The 16385-nt window shown below is 38.3% G+C and overlaps 1 protein-coding gene across 1 annotated transcript; it reads left to right on the top strand.

Moving 5' to 3' along the window:
- Positions 1 to 10350: 10350 nt before the first annotated feature.
- Positions 10351 to 12820, top strand: LOC110464720 (sepiapterin reductase-like). The gene is made up of 3 exons (XM_021520083.1): positions 10351 to 10888; positions 12136 to 12288; positions 12666 to 12820. Exons 1-3 carry the CDS (start codon positions 10351 to 10353, stop codon positions 12818 to 12820), a joined length of 846 nt encoding a protein of 281 aa, XP_021375758.1.
- Positions 12821 to 16385: the final 3565 nt, after the last annotated feature.

The raw sequence follows: 16385 nt of genomic DNA, 5'->3' as shown, positions 1-16385 counted from the left end.
TGTATCAGAAAAACAAAAGTTACATGCTCAGAGTAGTATTTCATAACGGCATTACGATTTAGGAACATGATTATTTTATTATTTTAGGAATGATAACTTTCAGCAGTAATCTTAAATGTTCCTTTTAGAATTATGGCCAAGTCTTGTTTTGAGCAAAATATCATGTCATTAATTTGAAATTCTTCTTATGAAAAACTTCAGAGTTGTCATGATCTACAACTAAATTAATGTACTTTCCACAATAAAACACTTAAGACAATGTGTACGTCTCGTTCACAATTTGTCAGAATCATGTAACCAACAGTATGCATGCCATTTCATATAAAATTCATCATGGATTAGATGACCTTACATATGAAATTGCTTTGGTAGGCTAAGCTTAACACTTTAAAATTTCTGATTAAAATAAAATTTCTAGACCTAGGCCAGGTAAATAGGGTATGTAATGTCTCATCATGGGCGGGGTTATAGTTCAAGGCAGCTTAAAGATAAATTAGAGCAGTTCACATTGGATCAGGTAAACAAAATATATCTTTAAGTTACATAGACATCATAAAAAACACCAAGTTGATGTATTCAAACGTAGCTGCTTTTCACAATAATTAGGCTAGCATTTGAATTGATTTTGAAAGGGAGACAATTGTTGCATATTTACAACCCGGATGAACAAAACGCTATCGTATAACACGCGTTCTGTAGGGGACTCATTGAATACAAAGTTCTCTGGTTACGTAATAATTGTTTTACGCCTTCAGAGATAACCTTTGGTCGGTAACATGATTTTTTTGCTACAATGTACCAGCATATGATCACTAGGAGATTAAAAGGGCCGCTTTTCAATTATTACGGAAGACGATATTAACATAGAAAAGTGAGATTATTTTCGTTCTATTTCGTTTAGACCTTGTTTTATTCCGTTTACATTCCGTTCCGTTTGTTAACTGAATCGCTGACACTCCTGTATGTATAAAATCACCAGATGATAAACGAATGATCAATGCCAAAATGAAACAAATATGTGATGTCGTGTTTACCAAATGGGGCATTAAAGTATATGTTTTTACTCATTTAAGAATATGAGCTATATTGTGTATGTTCAACAAGGATGTCTGCGTACTTGTACTATGTATAAAATCTGTAGTAGCCATTATCATATTTTTTTTCTTTTTAAAATAAAATCTTCAACAGTTGATATTTTTGTAGCGAAGTATACAAATCCGCCGAGTGGTGCATGCAATACTTGTATAAATCTTGGTTAGAAAATCTTCGAAGGGAAATTTCTTGTCGGTTATTCTTCATTTAAAAATCTTACATTGTAGATCTGCATACGGAAATCGTCGTTGAAAACTAATGTTGTTTGCCATAAGGGTAATCTGCACAAGTGTTCATTATTCGATTGAAGGTATAAATACTGCAAGAGTAGACTGGGTAGACCACGTTATTATTATAAACAGTTGCTCTAACAGTAAAACAAGATGGAGAAACAAGACAACATATTCTGTTAGAAGAGCTTTGTAGTCATTACCGGCGCCAGTAGAGGACTTGGGAGATGGATGGCCCTACGGTTTGGTGAAAAGTTCCCTCCTGATTCTGTTTAAGTACTAATGACAAGCAATGTGGAGGCTTTGGAAACCGTCAAGACTGACTTGATAGCATCGACTTCGAAACTTCAAGTATGAATAAAACAATACGTTTCGAAGGACTATTTGATAACCTTCTTGCTGAAAAAACACTTTCCAACGATGAATTGTGCTTCAATCGGCGACAAAGACACAAAGGTGCTTCAATTGTGTGACGCCAACCACGTGCGATCTTACTATGACATCAACCTGGTCGGGATGATCCTCCTCAACACTAGTTTCTTCACTACATTTTCTGATCCAGTCAAATCCCGAATAATAATCAATATTTCGTCAGAAGCATCCCCGCATCCAACACCGTCTCTTCACCTTTATTGTTCAGGTAAGCCGAAAACGTATTGCCAAATTACAAAATAATACAAAGTGTCTCGGTAAGACCTGGTAACAATAGGTTTGTGGGCAGATTGGTCGAGTGCTTAACACTTCGGCCTTCCACGCAGACGGCCGGGGTTCGATCCTCGAAGTCGTCGTACGTATGGAATATCAGAGAAAGTGTTTTTCTCCTGCCCACACAACTCGAACAACCCAGATGGAGTATAAAATGGTCTGGGGGGGATGTTGCGGTATCTGTGATGTAGCATTCAAGTGAGGTGGCACTATAAAAGATGCCGTTGGAAGCATGGTCCCATTACAAAACATAACACAATACATCTACAGCACACACGCAGGCATACACACATAGGGAGATATTAGCCAGGTGGCATAGGACTAGTAGTTAGCGCGTGATAAGACAGCTCCTGCGAATTCCTCAAAATTGAATTAGTTAATGTATATGAAAATTGTATTAATTGTATATCTATGTACTGTAAAGCGCTTTAGAGTGGTTAATGTTAACTAGATAGGGCGCTATATCAAATTTTGTTTATTATTATTATTTAAGCGTAGACTATAAGTACTAACGGATAAATATAAAAAAAAGTATTCCCTAACGGGGGACCTGTTAACCACGAATTGCTATTTTATTTGTAAAATTTGGTTGATATAATATTTTAGACAGATAGTTTTACAGAAGAGTTTATAAAGCCATGAAAAGACATCTTTTGACTTGACGGCGAGACATTCTGGAATTTCGAAAATGTACCAAATTTGTTTTGTACAGATTCCAGCCCATAACAAACCATGTATATCATTATTTAATACGTACAACACAGAACAATACATGGTTTTTGAGTGGCTAACGTCACTAATAAACCAAATTCAGTACGCCGTTCATAGTAGACCAATCACGGATTTAGATTTGGATGTACTTGCTCGCGGAAACGTGTCAGTCTCTGACCCAAACTCTGACCTGTATTTACCTATACAGCGCTCGTGTGTTATTTGCACAGCGGCAGATGCAGATGTACGTATAGGCAATAATTTGGAATGATGATTTGTCCGCTGATTTTTTGTGAATATTGATAATTCGTTTTGAAATGGAATTAGACTTCTAATGGTATCCGTTTGGAACTCAACAGTACATTACATTTAGCATCTAATTAGTTAATCTACACTTATCTTTTTTTTAATTTCTATAATTTTACCAAAAAAATATTTCAAGATGAAGTAACGGGAATGGTCTTGACCAATACTTCTTCGACATCAACAATACATATGGATACGTCTAGTGGGTAGTTTATTTTTTTAGTCTCAAATTCTGAATTTGTTGCTAAGATATTAAAATTTTAATAAATTTGTCGAAAAATAATTAACAACCCAAACTAAATGTCGTACGTGTAATTGTTTGTTTTTATTTAAACTATGCGATAGCAAATGTTCAAAAGGAGATGAAATATGAAACCTGTGTTTCGAAAATAGTGGATATGAATATCATCATATTTAGAAAACAAGTAAATGTGATGTGTTTGCATAGAGTATTATTCCTGTATTATCTTACAAATCCAACTGAAATGCTGCAAGCGAATTCCGTGTAATTATTGTTTTTTCATAAAAATCGTTCTTCTCTACTTATATCTTAAACAGGTATAAGTCTTATGACATTCTTTTTAGTGGTACTATTTGATAATTATAATCAGTATTTATATGAATGATATTGAAGCCGGAGCGTAAGTAATAAGTATCTTATCTATACATCTTACAACACAACAGACATGTGTACATTCTATGCACCCTGTTACGCTTAATCATATTCATTGCTGTACCCACGGACTTAGATAATCTAATTCCGTGCTGTACCTCAAGTTACACATTTTCAAGTGTCTGAAATCTGAATTACTTAAAACAGCATTGAACCAAAGTTTTTTTATTGCTTTCTCTTGACCGTCATTGCACAAAAAGCACTGAGTATCCTATCCTAAACAATAGTGAATTAATCCCAACTTTCATCTGGTCTTTGCTGTTACCTGGTCTTACCTCTATTATTGTTTAAACGTGTGGTCACCCCTGTTACCTGGTCTTACCTCTATTATTGTTTAAACGTGTGGTCACCCCTGTTACCTGCGGCTATTGTTATTTCGAAGGTAAAGACCACAAGGTCCACAAGGTGTGGTTTCAGGCACAGGGACCCGGGAATTTGCTACAGTTGGTTTGTTTGGACCTATCCCGCTGTATAGTAAAATTAGATGTTCTTCTTGTCGTTGTGATAAGGCGCCATGTAGATTAACTTAATCTGAGAATTTAGGAAGTATAAATTAGATGTTTTAGTGGTGAACACTATTGCTTGAAATAAGTACCGCCCCTCCTTCAAACCGATCGCAAGAAATGATTAAGACTCTCGGGTCCCTGTGGACGCAGATACGTCCTTTGTCTACGTATCTAGATTAAATTTCTCCAACGAAATCTGAGAGTTTAGGAAGTATAAATTAGATGTATCTCAACCAATACTTGGGGAGAATGATTACTCCGACATATCAGGATACTTAATGCCCTTTTCATCATGCGTCGGAAACGAATGGTTGTGAGGCATAGATAACAATTAAAGGACTTCGAGGGATTAGGGGGTTAGATAAGAGTTTATAAATTTGAAGTTACGCTATAAATATATCTGAATGTGCTTTATGTATTTTATATCAATTTAATTCAAATGAGATTTAGATCACTAGTACCGTAAACATTAAAAATGTGTGTGGGGGAGGGGTTGGGCGTTCAATATCTGACGAATGACGGCAGTAGAGTAAAAGTACCGGTTATGGCACAGGGTCATCCGGTGACTCCCCTATATAATTCTTACCACCTCCCTGGTACCTCCCTAGTGGCATCCAGCTTCTGTATGGAGGTACCGATCGATGACGTCACAAGTGTAGGGGCGTTCTCATAGATAATGTATTTGGGTTTTTCCTCACTGCATCTATTAATAGAGGCATCACGTTTAGAAATGGTCAAACCGGTTACAACCGGATACGTTCTCAAGAACATTTCTTGAAATAAAAAACGAGAAGACGATATATGTACAACATTTTATTTTCCCCGTCGCGATGGAATGGACGTGGGTCGGAGAGCCATCCCACATCCCCTCTTCCAAAGATTGCCTACTCTATCATGGACAATATATCAATTTACAACTAAATGAGAGTATTCTACGCTCTTTCCCATAATACTGGGTACTGACATTGGACCTGTCTAGGGTACAAATCGGTTACATCAGACGCGCGTATCCAAGAATTGAATTTCTTAGGCCAGTGAAGCCATTTGACGTAGTGTTGTTTGTTTCGGCCTTTCCCTTTGGTTTTCAAAATGGCTTCCACCTTCCACATGTCGTCGTGCCGAACATCCACTTTTTGTAGCTCAGACAGATAAAAGGTTCCTTTGATCTCGTCTCCATCGTATTCTTTGACTCTGTATAGAGGCAATCCTCGCGTAGTATATTTTGAGAAATGGTAAATATCTCCCCCGTCCATTTTTCGTCGTTTTCTGGAAGGGTTCCTCAAATGAGACAACCTTACTTTATCTCCAACCTTGAACTTGAACGGCTTACGAACCTTTTTCGTTTCTCGTAAGACTGGCTGTTTTTTCGGCCAATACACTCTTCACCAGATGGACGTTTCCTTGTCTTCAGTTACATTTGCTGGGGCCATACCGATTGTCCGGTGATACGTCTGATTGTAGCTGTCGGCAAATGTTTGTAGTTTCTTTACGTATTCATAGTTTCTCCTGTGCGTGAAATATCTATACAGTCTAGATTTAATAGTCTTGATGACACGCTCGGCTACAGCAGCTTTGGTTTCGTTTGGGGCATATAAATGGTTTATTCCATATTTGGCCAGAAGCGCATTGACCTCCTTCGATCTAATTTCTTGGCCCTTATCGGTCCGCATTCGTCTGAGTTGTGTCCCCTCATATACAATGTCCTGAAGTGCCTTTGCTACTGTTACCCGTTTCTTGTCTTTAAGCGGTCTCAGCCACAAGTATTTAGAGAACACATATTACCACGAGTACGTAGGAATAACCGTTGTTTTCACTTTTGAACTTGACCATGTCCATGAGATCCGCAGACCATTGGTCGTCAATTCCAGTCACGATGATCCTGTTTCGTTTAAAGAGTCGTCGGAGTGATCTCTGTATGGCTCTTGTCGCTGTTACCTTTTTTATCTTGTATTTGCTGATGACGTATTTTCCGGCCTTCCGTACATATCTATACAATTTGTCGGGCCCGGAGAAACGCAATTGCAGGATTGAAGTAAATATCTCTTAAATAATCTTCCCAGAGAGGCATCCTCCCCCGTCGAGTTCCAGACGTTATGATGAGGCTCATCTGAAGTTTGCCGATTTATATCAGTTTTCATCATCATCATCATCATCATCATCGTCATCATCATCATCATCATCATCATCATCATCATCATCATCATCTTCGTCGTCGTCGTCTTGATCGCCCTATGGTTCCCATAACCATCGTCTTTGAATTCTGTGACATCTTCCATGACTTTCTCGTTAACCACTCCGTCTTGTAACTGAAGAATATATCCTATCGTAGACCCGTAAGTTTTGTTGAATAGATGCATGTCTTTAGATTTCATCTTCTCGTTTGCTTTCTCCTGTGCTTCGTCATCAGACTTGCCATCATTGATGTATTTCTCATACTTTTGATTCCATTTCGCCTCGTTTGCAGACCTGACTTCATTCACCATGCCACTAAAAGCTTCGTTCTCTTCACTATCTCTATTTTTCTTGCCTGACTTCAGATCTTCATGTGGGATCCTACGTTTTGGTTTCGGTTCATCTTCGTCTGCATATTCTCATTTTCTTTTACGAGAATTATTTTCTGGACACCATCTCTTAACGTGCCTCTGTAAATCGTGCATGTCTTTGAACAATATTCCGCAGTCGTCACAGGCAGGCATATCTTCTGTTGGTAACTGTTGAGTTTCGTCTTTATTTTGCTGCTGCTGCTGCTGGGAATACGTCCGATCGGTTGGAGTGTCAGCCTCAAAATGATTGTTAATCTGGTCTGTCAGTCCTTTTATAGGCTGTTCACAAACTGTATCACTGCGCATGCCTAACGACTCGGGTGTTGCAGGTTTCAACTCGACGAGGAGATATCCGTACGGCTTATGGGTGACCTCTCTGAAATGTGGTTTACACTACATACACATTGTTGGTCAGCGTAGTTTGTATTTATGAACGTATACAGCAACTTTACCATAGTGATATGGAAAATGTGCATGGGTTCTGAATGTTTGAGGTTTGAATATGAATCACAAGAATGAGGATAATGTAGCTGTGTGTAGATGTCTATACTAGTATTTTGTTGAGCAGTTTATTATGCTGTATGCCGTTATCTGTAAACCAGGCATGCAGTGTAACCTACTTAGACCTCGATATCTATATAAAAAACAAATTTAGTTCTGTGTTTCATAGTAAGTAAGATAGGAGGAAAAAATGTTGTACATATATCGTCTTCTCGTTGTTATTTTATATATTGTTCTAAAAGAACTTATCCGGTTGTAACCGGTTTGACTATTTCTAAACGTGATGCAATCGTTGCCGCTATTAATAGATGCAGTCAGGAAAAACCCAAATACAACATCAATGAGAACCCTCCTACACTTGTGACGTCATCGATCGGTACCCCCTACCGAAGGGGGGGTGCCATTAAGGAGTTGTCAGGGAGGTGGTAAGGATTATATAGGGGAGTGCATCGGATGATCCTGTGCGGGAACCGGTACTTTTTCACTACTGACGGCATCATTTCTTTAAAATATTTTTCTAACATACATAATATACTAGCGGAAAAAAGAAACTGTGCATGCGGAGAATTGTTATAGAACATGTATTACCAACTGTATATACATGAAAATGCACATACATGACCGAGTATGACACATACACACTACCCGTGTGTCATTGACAGTTTTTCCCATGCAGTTTGCTCTCTATAGGTGTTGACCAGTGTACACGTTTTTCTCGTCCAGTCATCCAATTCGACAATGAAAGTTTATTTTTCAACTGTTGGGTCACTCTGTTGAGACCAGTGAACAGTAAAAACAGCATTATAACGTTTTAATTTGTGATAAATGCTATGCCGAGGCACAATGAAAATGACCGTCTCCGGATTATTGGTATGCTTCAAGCTGGTATGGGCCAAGCCGTTGTCTCTACACGTTTTCATGTCCATCGAAACACAATCCGGGATTTGTGGAGACGACATCAACAGTTTGGCCACGTCGGCGATCGACCTCGTGCGGGACGTCCACGTTTGACGTCACGTCAACAGGACAACCATATTCGGCTTGTCCATTTGAGAAATCGCTTCCAAATGGCAAGTTTGATTGCATGGACAAGTCCTGGGTTGCTACCAATAAGCCCAAGAACTGTACGGAACCGCGTGAACGAGCTATCCGTCCGCGACGTCTTGCAATCCGCCCAGTTCTTCTGCCACGTCATCGTGTAGCACGTCTGGACTGGTGCAGAAGGCATTTGCAATATACTCGACGTGATTGGGCAGGCATTTTGTTCACGGACGAGTCGCGAGTCCACCTGGATAGTAGGGACGGCCGTTCCAGAGTGTATCGTCGCGTCGGAGAACGTTTCCGTGTCACGTGTGTGGTACAACGACGTTCTTTCGGCGGAGGCAGCGTAATGATTTGGGGCGGCATAACAGCCAACGGGAGAACGCCTCTGGTGGTTGTTAACGGGAATTTGAACGCGCTACGTTACCGTGACGAGATCCTCCGGACCCACGTCGTTCCATTCGTGCAAGGGCAGCAACGTCGCATTACGCTACATCAGGACAACGCCAGGCCACACACAGCTCGTGTTTCTATGGACTTTCTGGCCCAGCAGAACGTTGACGTGCTGCCTTGGCCTATCAGTCTCGAGTTCAAACCCAAATTTCATGTTCTAATCGCCAGTATAGCCACTCAAAACAACGTACTATCCCCTAAGTGATGAGCAATTTGTCAACGATACATTACAGTATGCATGAAATAGAGAAAAAAGCCAAGGAAACATGAAACAAAAAATATCTGTTAATGTTCGAGAAACGTCTGGGTTTTTTTACCGTCCCGATTTTGTCGTGAGTTATTTCCGGGTCACGTTCTCTTATCACAATACATGATGTCACAAAATCTTGATAATTATTTAAAGATAGTATAAAGAATAAACGAGTTAACAAAAACAATATTTGTACAGGGTAAATATTATTTTCTTGAATGTTAGCGAAGCAGACGACGTTTGATCATAATCTCGAAACTAGAACATTTTCAAAAAAAAATGTGTTTTAACATTTGAAAGAAAAGGTTTGAAGGGGGAAAATCAATTTGTTTTTTATGAACTGATGAACGTGATACAGAAAAGAAATATAGTAAACAACTGAAATTAAATTTATCAAAAACACCATCCTTAGAGAGTATGTTCTGGGCATGATCGTTTAGAAGCTTTGCAATACTGACTCTTTCAAACGCATCAGCTCGAGATAAGGTCCTGTTTACAAAATGGCGACTGGAAGTAACAAGGCGGATTATATTGGAACTTCAATTCTGTATATTTCGGCAAGTAAGCCTTGTACAATGTGTACGTGTGGTCAGATCATCTAATTTAGTTTACATGTACTCAGATCAGTCGTTGTTTAGTCATTAACTTAAAAAATCTGATTATTATATAAATCTTATTTAATTATTCCTCTTCTTCCTCTTCTTCTTCTTCTTCTTCTTCTTCTTCTTCTTGTGCCGCTAAAGATTTTGTCCGACTTATTTCTCGAACCCCGTTGGAGGGAAATTAATGAAACTTTACCCAAGTGTTATCAAGGTTAGGGTGTGTGCAAAAGACCTTTCATTTTCCGATCGGTCAACCAAATCTCCGCCACTGCCTCTGATCTGATTGGTCGAAATTAAAACTTGGTCGATTTTGCTCAAATTTCTTTTAAATATGCATTAATGCACTGCGAACATAGCTGCTCAAAAACGATTCAGGTATTCTAGTGTTTAAGGTACGATACTAGTTTCCCCTTCACCAGGGTCATCTGGAACACAGTAACTGAATGGAAAATAGCATTTATATGACTATCTGTCTCTGTGTACAAATTACACTACTCATATTAGACCAACTGCGACTGTTTTGGTGATTGATAATTAAAGAGAGGTAGTATGCGTGCCTATCTTAACTGATTGACTGTGATATTGACCCAGTAAGTATGTAAGGTCAAGACCCACTGAACATGACCTGACAACATATCAATCAGTTCCTACGATACATTGTTTAAAAACAACAGGAATAGACTGGGGTAAGGACACATATGTTTTACTAAAGGAGTTCGGCAATAACAGACGGGTAGATGGAGAAACACGAGAAGATCTTCCTTAAGAAGAGCTTTGTAGTCATTACCGGCTCCAGTAGAGGACTAGGGAAAAGTATGGCCCTACATTTTGTTGGAAAGTTCCCTCCTGAGTCTGTGTTTGTACTAATGGCCAGGAATGTGGAGGCTTTGGAAAGCGTCAGGACCGACTTGGTAGAATTGGTTCCGGAATTAACAGTTTTAGTTAAACAATATGACCAAGGGAATACCGATACTGGATATTTCGATGGAATATTTGACAACCTTCTTCCTGAAAACAAACTGTCCACCGATGATTTCGACCAGGCCGTGATTGTTCATAATTGTGCTTCAACCGGCGACAACGAGAAAACCGCACTTCAATTGTGTGACGCCAACCATGTACGATCTTTCTACAACATCAACCTGGTCGGAATGATCCTCCTCAACACAAGCTTTTTTAGCTTATTTTCCAATCCGGCACGATCTCGAATGGTAGTCAACATTACCTCAGGAGGTTCCCATATTCCAACACCGTCGCTTAATCTATATTGCGCAGGTTCGTTAAATCAATCGTTTAATTGAGTTTGGGGGATTGAGGAGTTTTAAAGTAATTTTATATTTTTGGATTGGATTTCATGTTCATTTAGATAAAATGTCAACATTTGTTACCGACCGGTTGACTTCGTCTAAGATCCTTACGTCACTGACTTAGATCTTGTCGATATATTCGAAGATTTGTCAGGTGTGATATAGAAAAATGCTGACCCGTCCGGAGCACACGGTTGTCTTTATGGTTAACCAGGGTTGTGAATAATTTATGTTATTCGTTCAATCAAATGCAGTTTCCGGAATCGAATTCCATATAATTATGCCAATCTGTGTTCCTGTCGTCGTTATGAGATGTTGTCCTTTGGTATTGCCGTAGAGTGTAGCGTGTGGTTAGGAATTAACTGACTATGTGTTTTGTTTGTAGACAGTTCAGTTTGTTGTTGATGTGGCATATTTGAATTCACTTCATCCAGAAATAAGTACTGGACATTGTTTTATATTAAAAAATATTCAGTTTATATTCTCATCTTGGAATATGAATTTTGTACAGTTGACGATCAGTTAGTTTTTTGTTTCAATTATTATAATGCAGCTATGTAAACAATTATTCAGGTCAAATTAATGCATTGATATACCGTCACATGCGCGTTTACAGTTGCTAAGACCTACTGAATTACTCCATCATCACATATCAAATAATTCTCAATAACTTTTCTTAACCCTGGAACATGTCATAGCAAAATTGAAGGCAAAATAAGTTATTTGATTGGTGTCAGGTAAAAAAAACTTTGACCAATCACTAGGTTAATACCTGTCCTTTGAAGATTACAGACGAGCGACAACCGAATTCGAAGCAAGTTGACCATTTCGCCATCGACAGATTCTTTTGGTGTACATCAACCGATAGCACTAGACTTCCCGTCTCATCCACAAGGTGGTGCTGCACACTGAGTCTTCCCGTCTCATCCACAAGGTGGTGCTGCACACTGAGTCTTCAATTTTGCTATGACACATTCTAAAAGTGCAGAGAGCTAAACCCCTGGAGAATCGAGGATGATATCCAAACATGTTGTTCCTTGTAAATCATGCAAACCTGTGCTTTTTGCGTAGATGAACCTGTGTGGGAAAACTAACATTCTTTATCAATTGAAACAACATCTTACTTGTGTTCACTTAAATTCTAGGCTATTGTTCAATTTGTTTCCAAGCAAAACGAAGGCTTTATTTATAGATTTTCTAATTTTGTTTTATCAGGTAAGGCTGCCCGTGATATGTTCTTTCGGGTCCTTGCCACAGAGGAGCCGTCCATCCGAATTCTGACGTACTGTCCGGGTAGTGTCGACACGGTGATGCTTCGAGATCTGGAAAGAGATACGTTCTCAGAACCACTAAGAAAGTTGTTTCAGGGTAAATGAATGTGATGATGATTTAACAACAGCCTTTACCTAAGTAACAAACCCCTGAAGCACTTTGGTTTAACCATATATGTTCAACTAGACCTAAACAAACTTGAAATGTTAGATTTTATTCTTGAGACAAGAACTCATTATATTAGCCTTACGAAGTAAAAGAACGAGTACTACGACACGTTCAGCCACGTTTTACCAATCAATAGGTTGACTTAATCGTTTCGTCGTTTGAGGTTTGCTAGATATTATAGAACACAGGTCTCTTTGAAATTGTTGATGATTGAATCCTTCCAGTGTGACGACATATCAGTATTGCCTCTGTTGTTGTTATTTCATATTTGATAAAAACACTCTTTTGTTTGTTTGGTCTATCAGACGTGCGCCACAATAACAAAGTGCTGACACCAGAGGAAGCGGCGTCCGACCTGGTTCATGTACTGGAGGACAACACATTTGATAATGCCATATACGTAGACAACTATATTCAAGGAGCAAAGCCATACCTGGACGAAATGGAGAAAAAACAATAAGATTTGATGTTTTTGACGTTCAAACATTTAATTGTTCATTTGTTGTTTTTAAAATATGCAAGTGTCTACGTTTGTGGTTATCTGTGATCATTAGCGAACGCTCTTACGTGAGCCCGCGAAATGAGTTTCATAGGTAACACGTACACGAACACGTGAAATAAACCCCAGTCAAAATCATCATTGAAATCCAATAACCTAGAAAGTCAATTCACTTGCATAATTTGGGAAATCGCGCGTGCATAAATTCCGTTTATGAAAGCCGCCATTTTGGATCAATCCGGTGCAGAATAATTCCCAATCAATTTAATCTATTTCAATACAGAAACAAACGGTCTATCGAGAACAAACCCAGATAATACCTGCGTACAACGTCATCAGTCATTATGACGTCAAAATCGATATCTCCCGCGTATATCTTTTTACTGATTATAAGCGGTGTGGTTTAATAAGACGGTACATGTTATAAAAAATAAATACATGTCAGGCATCTTTGTTTTGATATTCTGCTGTAGGCTATACGATGCGTATAGTAACATATGAAACACATGTAGTTTATTTTACACAGTCAAATAAGAAAATGCACAATCATTATATAAAATCAAATTCAGTATGAGCCGATCGGGTTGTAAAAATGTCAACACCATTATCATAGATAAATATAATATTGTTTGTGTGTAAGAAATCCGGTCTTGAGTTCATGTAAAAGAACAACATTATGCAAGATACATTTATATGTCAGGATAATGGGAGGTTTTTTTTGTGGTTTTTTGTTTGTTCCTTTTTCGTTGAGTCTATAAACTCGGGTTCGAACTTGCAATCCCGGGATTATCATGAAAAGCTAAATTGACCTACATCGTATATATACTGTCCTAAACGATATCTCGCACATCGTAGAATATTGGACAACTTTGTTAAAAAGAAATCCCAAATACAATATTCACATGCATGCATATCCTTTTAATTCTTGGCAAAGAGGGTTGTAAATAACAAAATATCATCACAACAATCGACTCAAATAATGAAAATTGCGCATTGCAATGCTCATATGGAGATGACATCATTTGTATTAACTCGTCAACGTACTTTGCGTCAGTGAACGTTTTGGCTAAACCAGGGACCTGTTATGATTTTTTTGAAACATTCATAAATAATAAATAAATCCTTTCTTGTTAATACCAATAATCGATAACTCTAAATAATGTAACCGTTATATAAAGTTTTGTGTAATGCTGTTTACAAGATACATCTGTATGTGTATCCAGTGATTGTAAAGATGGTCTACATTTTACAATAAAATTTGCTGAATGTAAATATCTAATTTTTGCATTTTCATTTTTCATTTTTGATTCTGCAACTTTGTTTTATTATGTTGTGATTTGATGATTTAGAATAACAATGAAAAAGGCTCCATGTGGCAAGAGCTGGTAACGGTTTAAATTGGTGTGGCGGAACTGGACTGGGTCGATTGTCGGCGACCAGATAACTCAATTGTAGAGCGTCCTTCTAGAGTTCGCAAGGTCCCGGGTTCGAACCCCGATCTGGCAGTGCATTTTTCCTCACCTGCGACAGTGGTGCCTGTGACCAACCCTTGTTTCAAGCATTTTGTGTATGCTTGACAAGGGGATACCCGAACCGGGATTGTAAAAGTTGTGTCTTCGGGGGCGAAGACTCCGTAAAAGGAGAAAGGAATATAGCGGAATTAAACTTGGTCGATCGTCGGCGACCAGATAGCTAAATTGGTAGAGCGTTCGTCTAGAGGTCGCAGAGTTCCGGGTTCGATCCCCAGTCTGGCCGTGCATATTTCTTCTCTTTTTTTTAAACATATTTTATTGGAACTTATATACAATGGGAGTTTGGCACAAGTTTAACAACTTATATTAAGCCCTTTCCCTAAAATATATCCTCTCCTGTTACATTGGTAACATAAGGTTACATGATTAAATCGGCTATCGTCCTCTTTAACATTATATACCGTAATATACCGTAACACATATAGTCATTATGATACGAATTAAACTATAGTCCAAACTACATTGCATTGGGATACATGTCCATGTCTATTCCATTGAATTATATCATATGTATCAGCGGTTTTGAATACAAAATTGAACATCTGTGTGCGATGCGATATCGTCTAAAATATTAATGCTTACTCTTAATCTATTATCAGGTGGTTACCCCATTTTATTCAATGAATTAAAATGTATATACATTTTGTAGTATACTTTTATTGAGCGTTCGCTTTAAGGTAGCACCTTTTTCATATACATGCATTACACTTGGTGTAATTAAACTGTTGGGTGATTATGTGATAATACTTGCTATATTTAAATTTTGATGACATCAATAATAATAGAAACTTTGTTTATTTGTGTCAAGTCCATAATATCATGTCGATTATTCAGGCTATCTAGGAAGAAAAATAAATCAGAAAATAATTTTCAACAAACAAAGACGAAATAGAAACTTAGCGTAAAAGTAGGAAGAGGAATCCGTAGGTGAACCAATGTATAATCTGCATGGAAAGTCCATGCTTAAGTAAAGACACTCGTCCTTACCATTGTAAAATGGTGCCGAACATTCCAAGCCAATTGTTTCTTCAGTAATTCTGCTAGAATATTGGGGTGTTTTGCCCTTTTTATGGGTTTGGTAGTGTTTAATAATGATGATATGTTATTAGGATGTTTCCCTTATTTTGATGGTTTTGGTAGTGTTACATAGTGCTGTGTGACTATTTGGGTATTTCCCCTATTTTGATGGGTTTGGTAGTGTTACATAGTGCTGATAGGTTATTGGGGGTATATCACTTATGTTGATGGGTTTGGTAGTGTTACATAGTGCTGATAGGTTACTGGGGTTATATCACTTATTTTGATGGGTTTGGTAGTGTTACATAGTGCTGATAGGTTACTGGGGGTATATCACTTATTTTGATGGGTTTGGTAGTGTTACATAGTGCTGATAGGTTATTGGGGTATATCACTTATGTTGATGGGTTTGGTAGTGTTACGTACAACCTGGCCGTTCATGTTTGTAACAGAGTGCTCACAGGTAAGTTATTGTCAAATATGATGCCAATGTCAGTGTGTGGGCTTCATATCGATTTCTCCTCTGTCTTACAAAATACCTATGTGCGAGATGTGTGTGATTTATAATTCTAAATCGAGATGAGGGCGTTCATAGACTCTCGCACATCTATGACCAAATATTAAACAAAGCATAGCTGAATCCAGTCATTTCGGTACATGTATAACAACTATCGATTTGTGGACAAATCGTACACATTTTAATCTTTGTGTGCATACGCTTCACTGGTCATTTGTCTGATAAAGGTGACAGTGTACATATCGCACCGTATTCATCAGACAAATGACCAGTGAAGCGTATAAGTCATCGAAACGTCGCATAGAAAATGCCTGATCACATGAATGACAATAAGGTTGCTCTTCTTTGTGTAAAATGTAGCTATGACTGATGTACATGTTGTTATGGCCTATGCGCAGTCGCAAGGAAACAACAACCTCTCTACGGCCCGCTTCACCTGCCGCACATGAACCTACGTTAG

Source organism: Mizuhopecten yessoensis, unplaced genomic scaffold, assembly GCF_002113885.1.
Source record: "Mizuhopecten yessoensis strain PY_sf001 unplaced genomic scaffold, ASM211388v2 scaffold11027, whole genome shotgun sequence".
In the NCBI taxonomy this organism is placed as follows: Eukaryota; Metazoa; Mollusca; class Bivalvia; order Pectinida; family Pectinidae; genus Mizuhopecten; species Mizuhopecten yessoensis.
This window is presented reverse-complemented; position numbering and strand designations above follow the sequence as displayed.

Coding starts and splice junctions, on each gene's coding strand:
- LOC110464720 (XM_021520083.1), top strand. CDS start 10,351: ATGGAGAAACACGAGAAGATCTTCCTTAAGAAGAGCTTTGTAGTCATT. Junction 10,889..12,135: donor GCTTAATCTATATTGCGCAG/GTTCGTTAAATC, acceptor TTGTTTTATCAG/GTAAGGCTGCCCGTGATATG. Junction 12,289..12,665: donor ACTAAGAAAGTTGTTTCAGG/GTAAATGAATGT, acceptor TTGGTCTATCAG/ACGTGCGCCACAATAACAAA.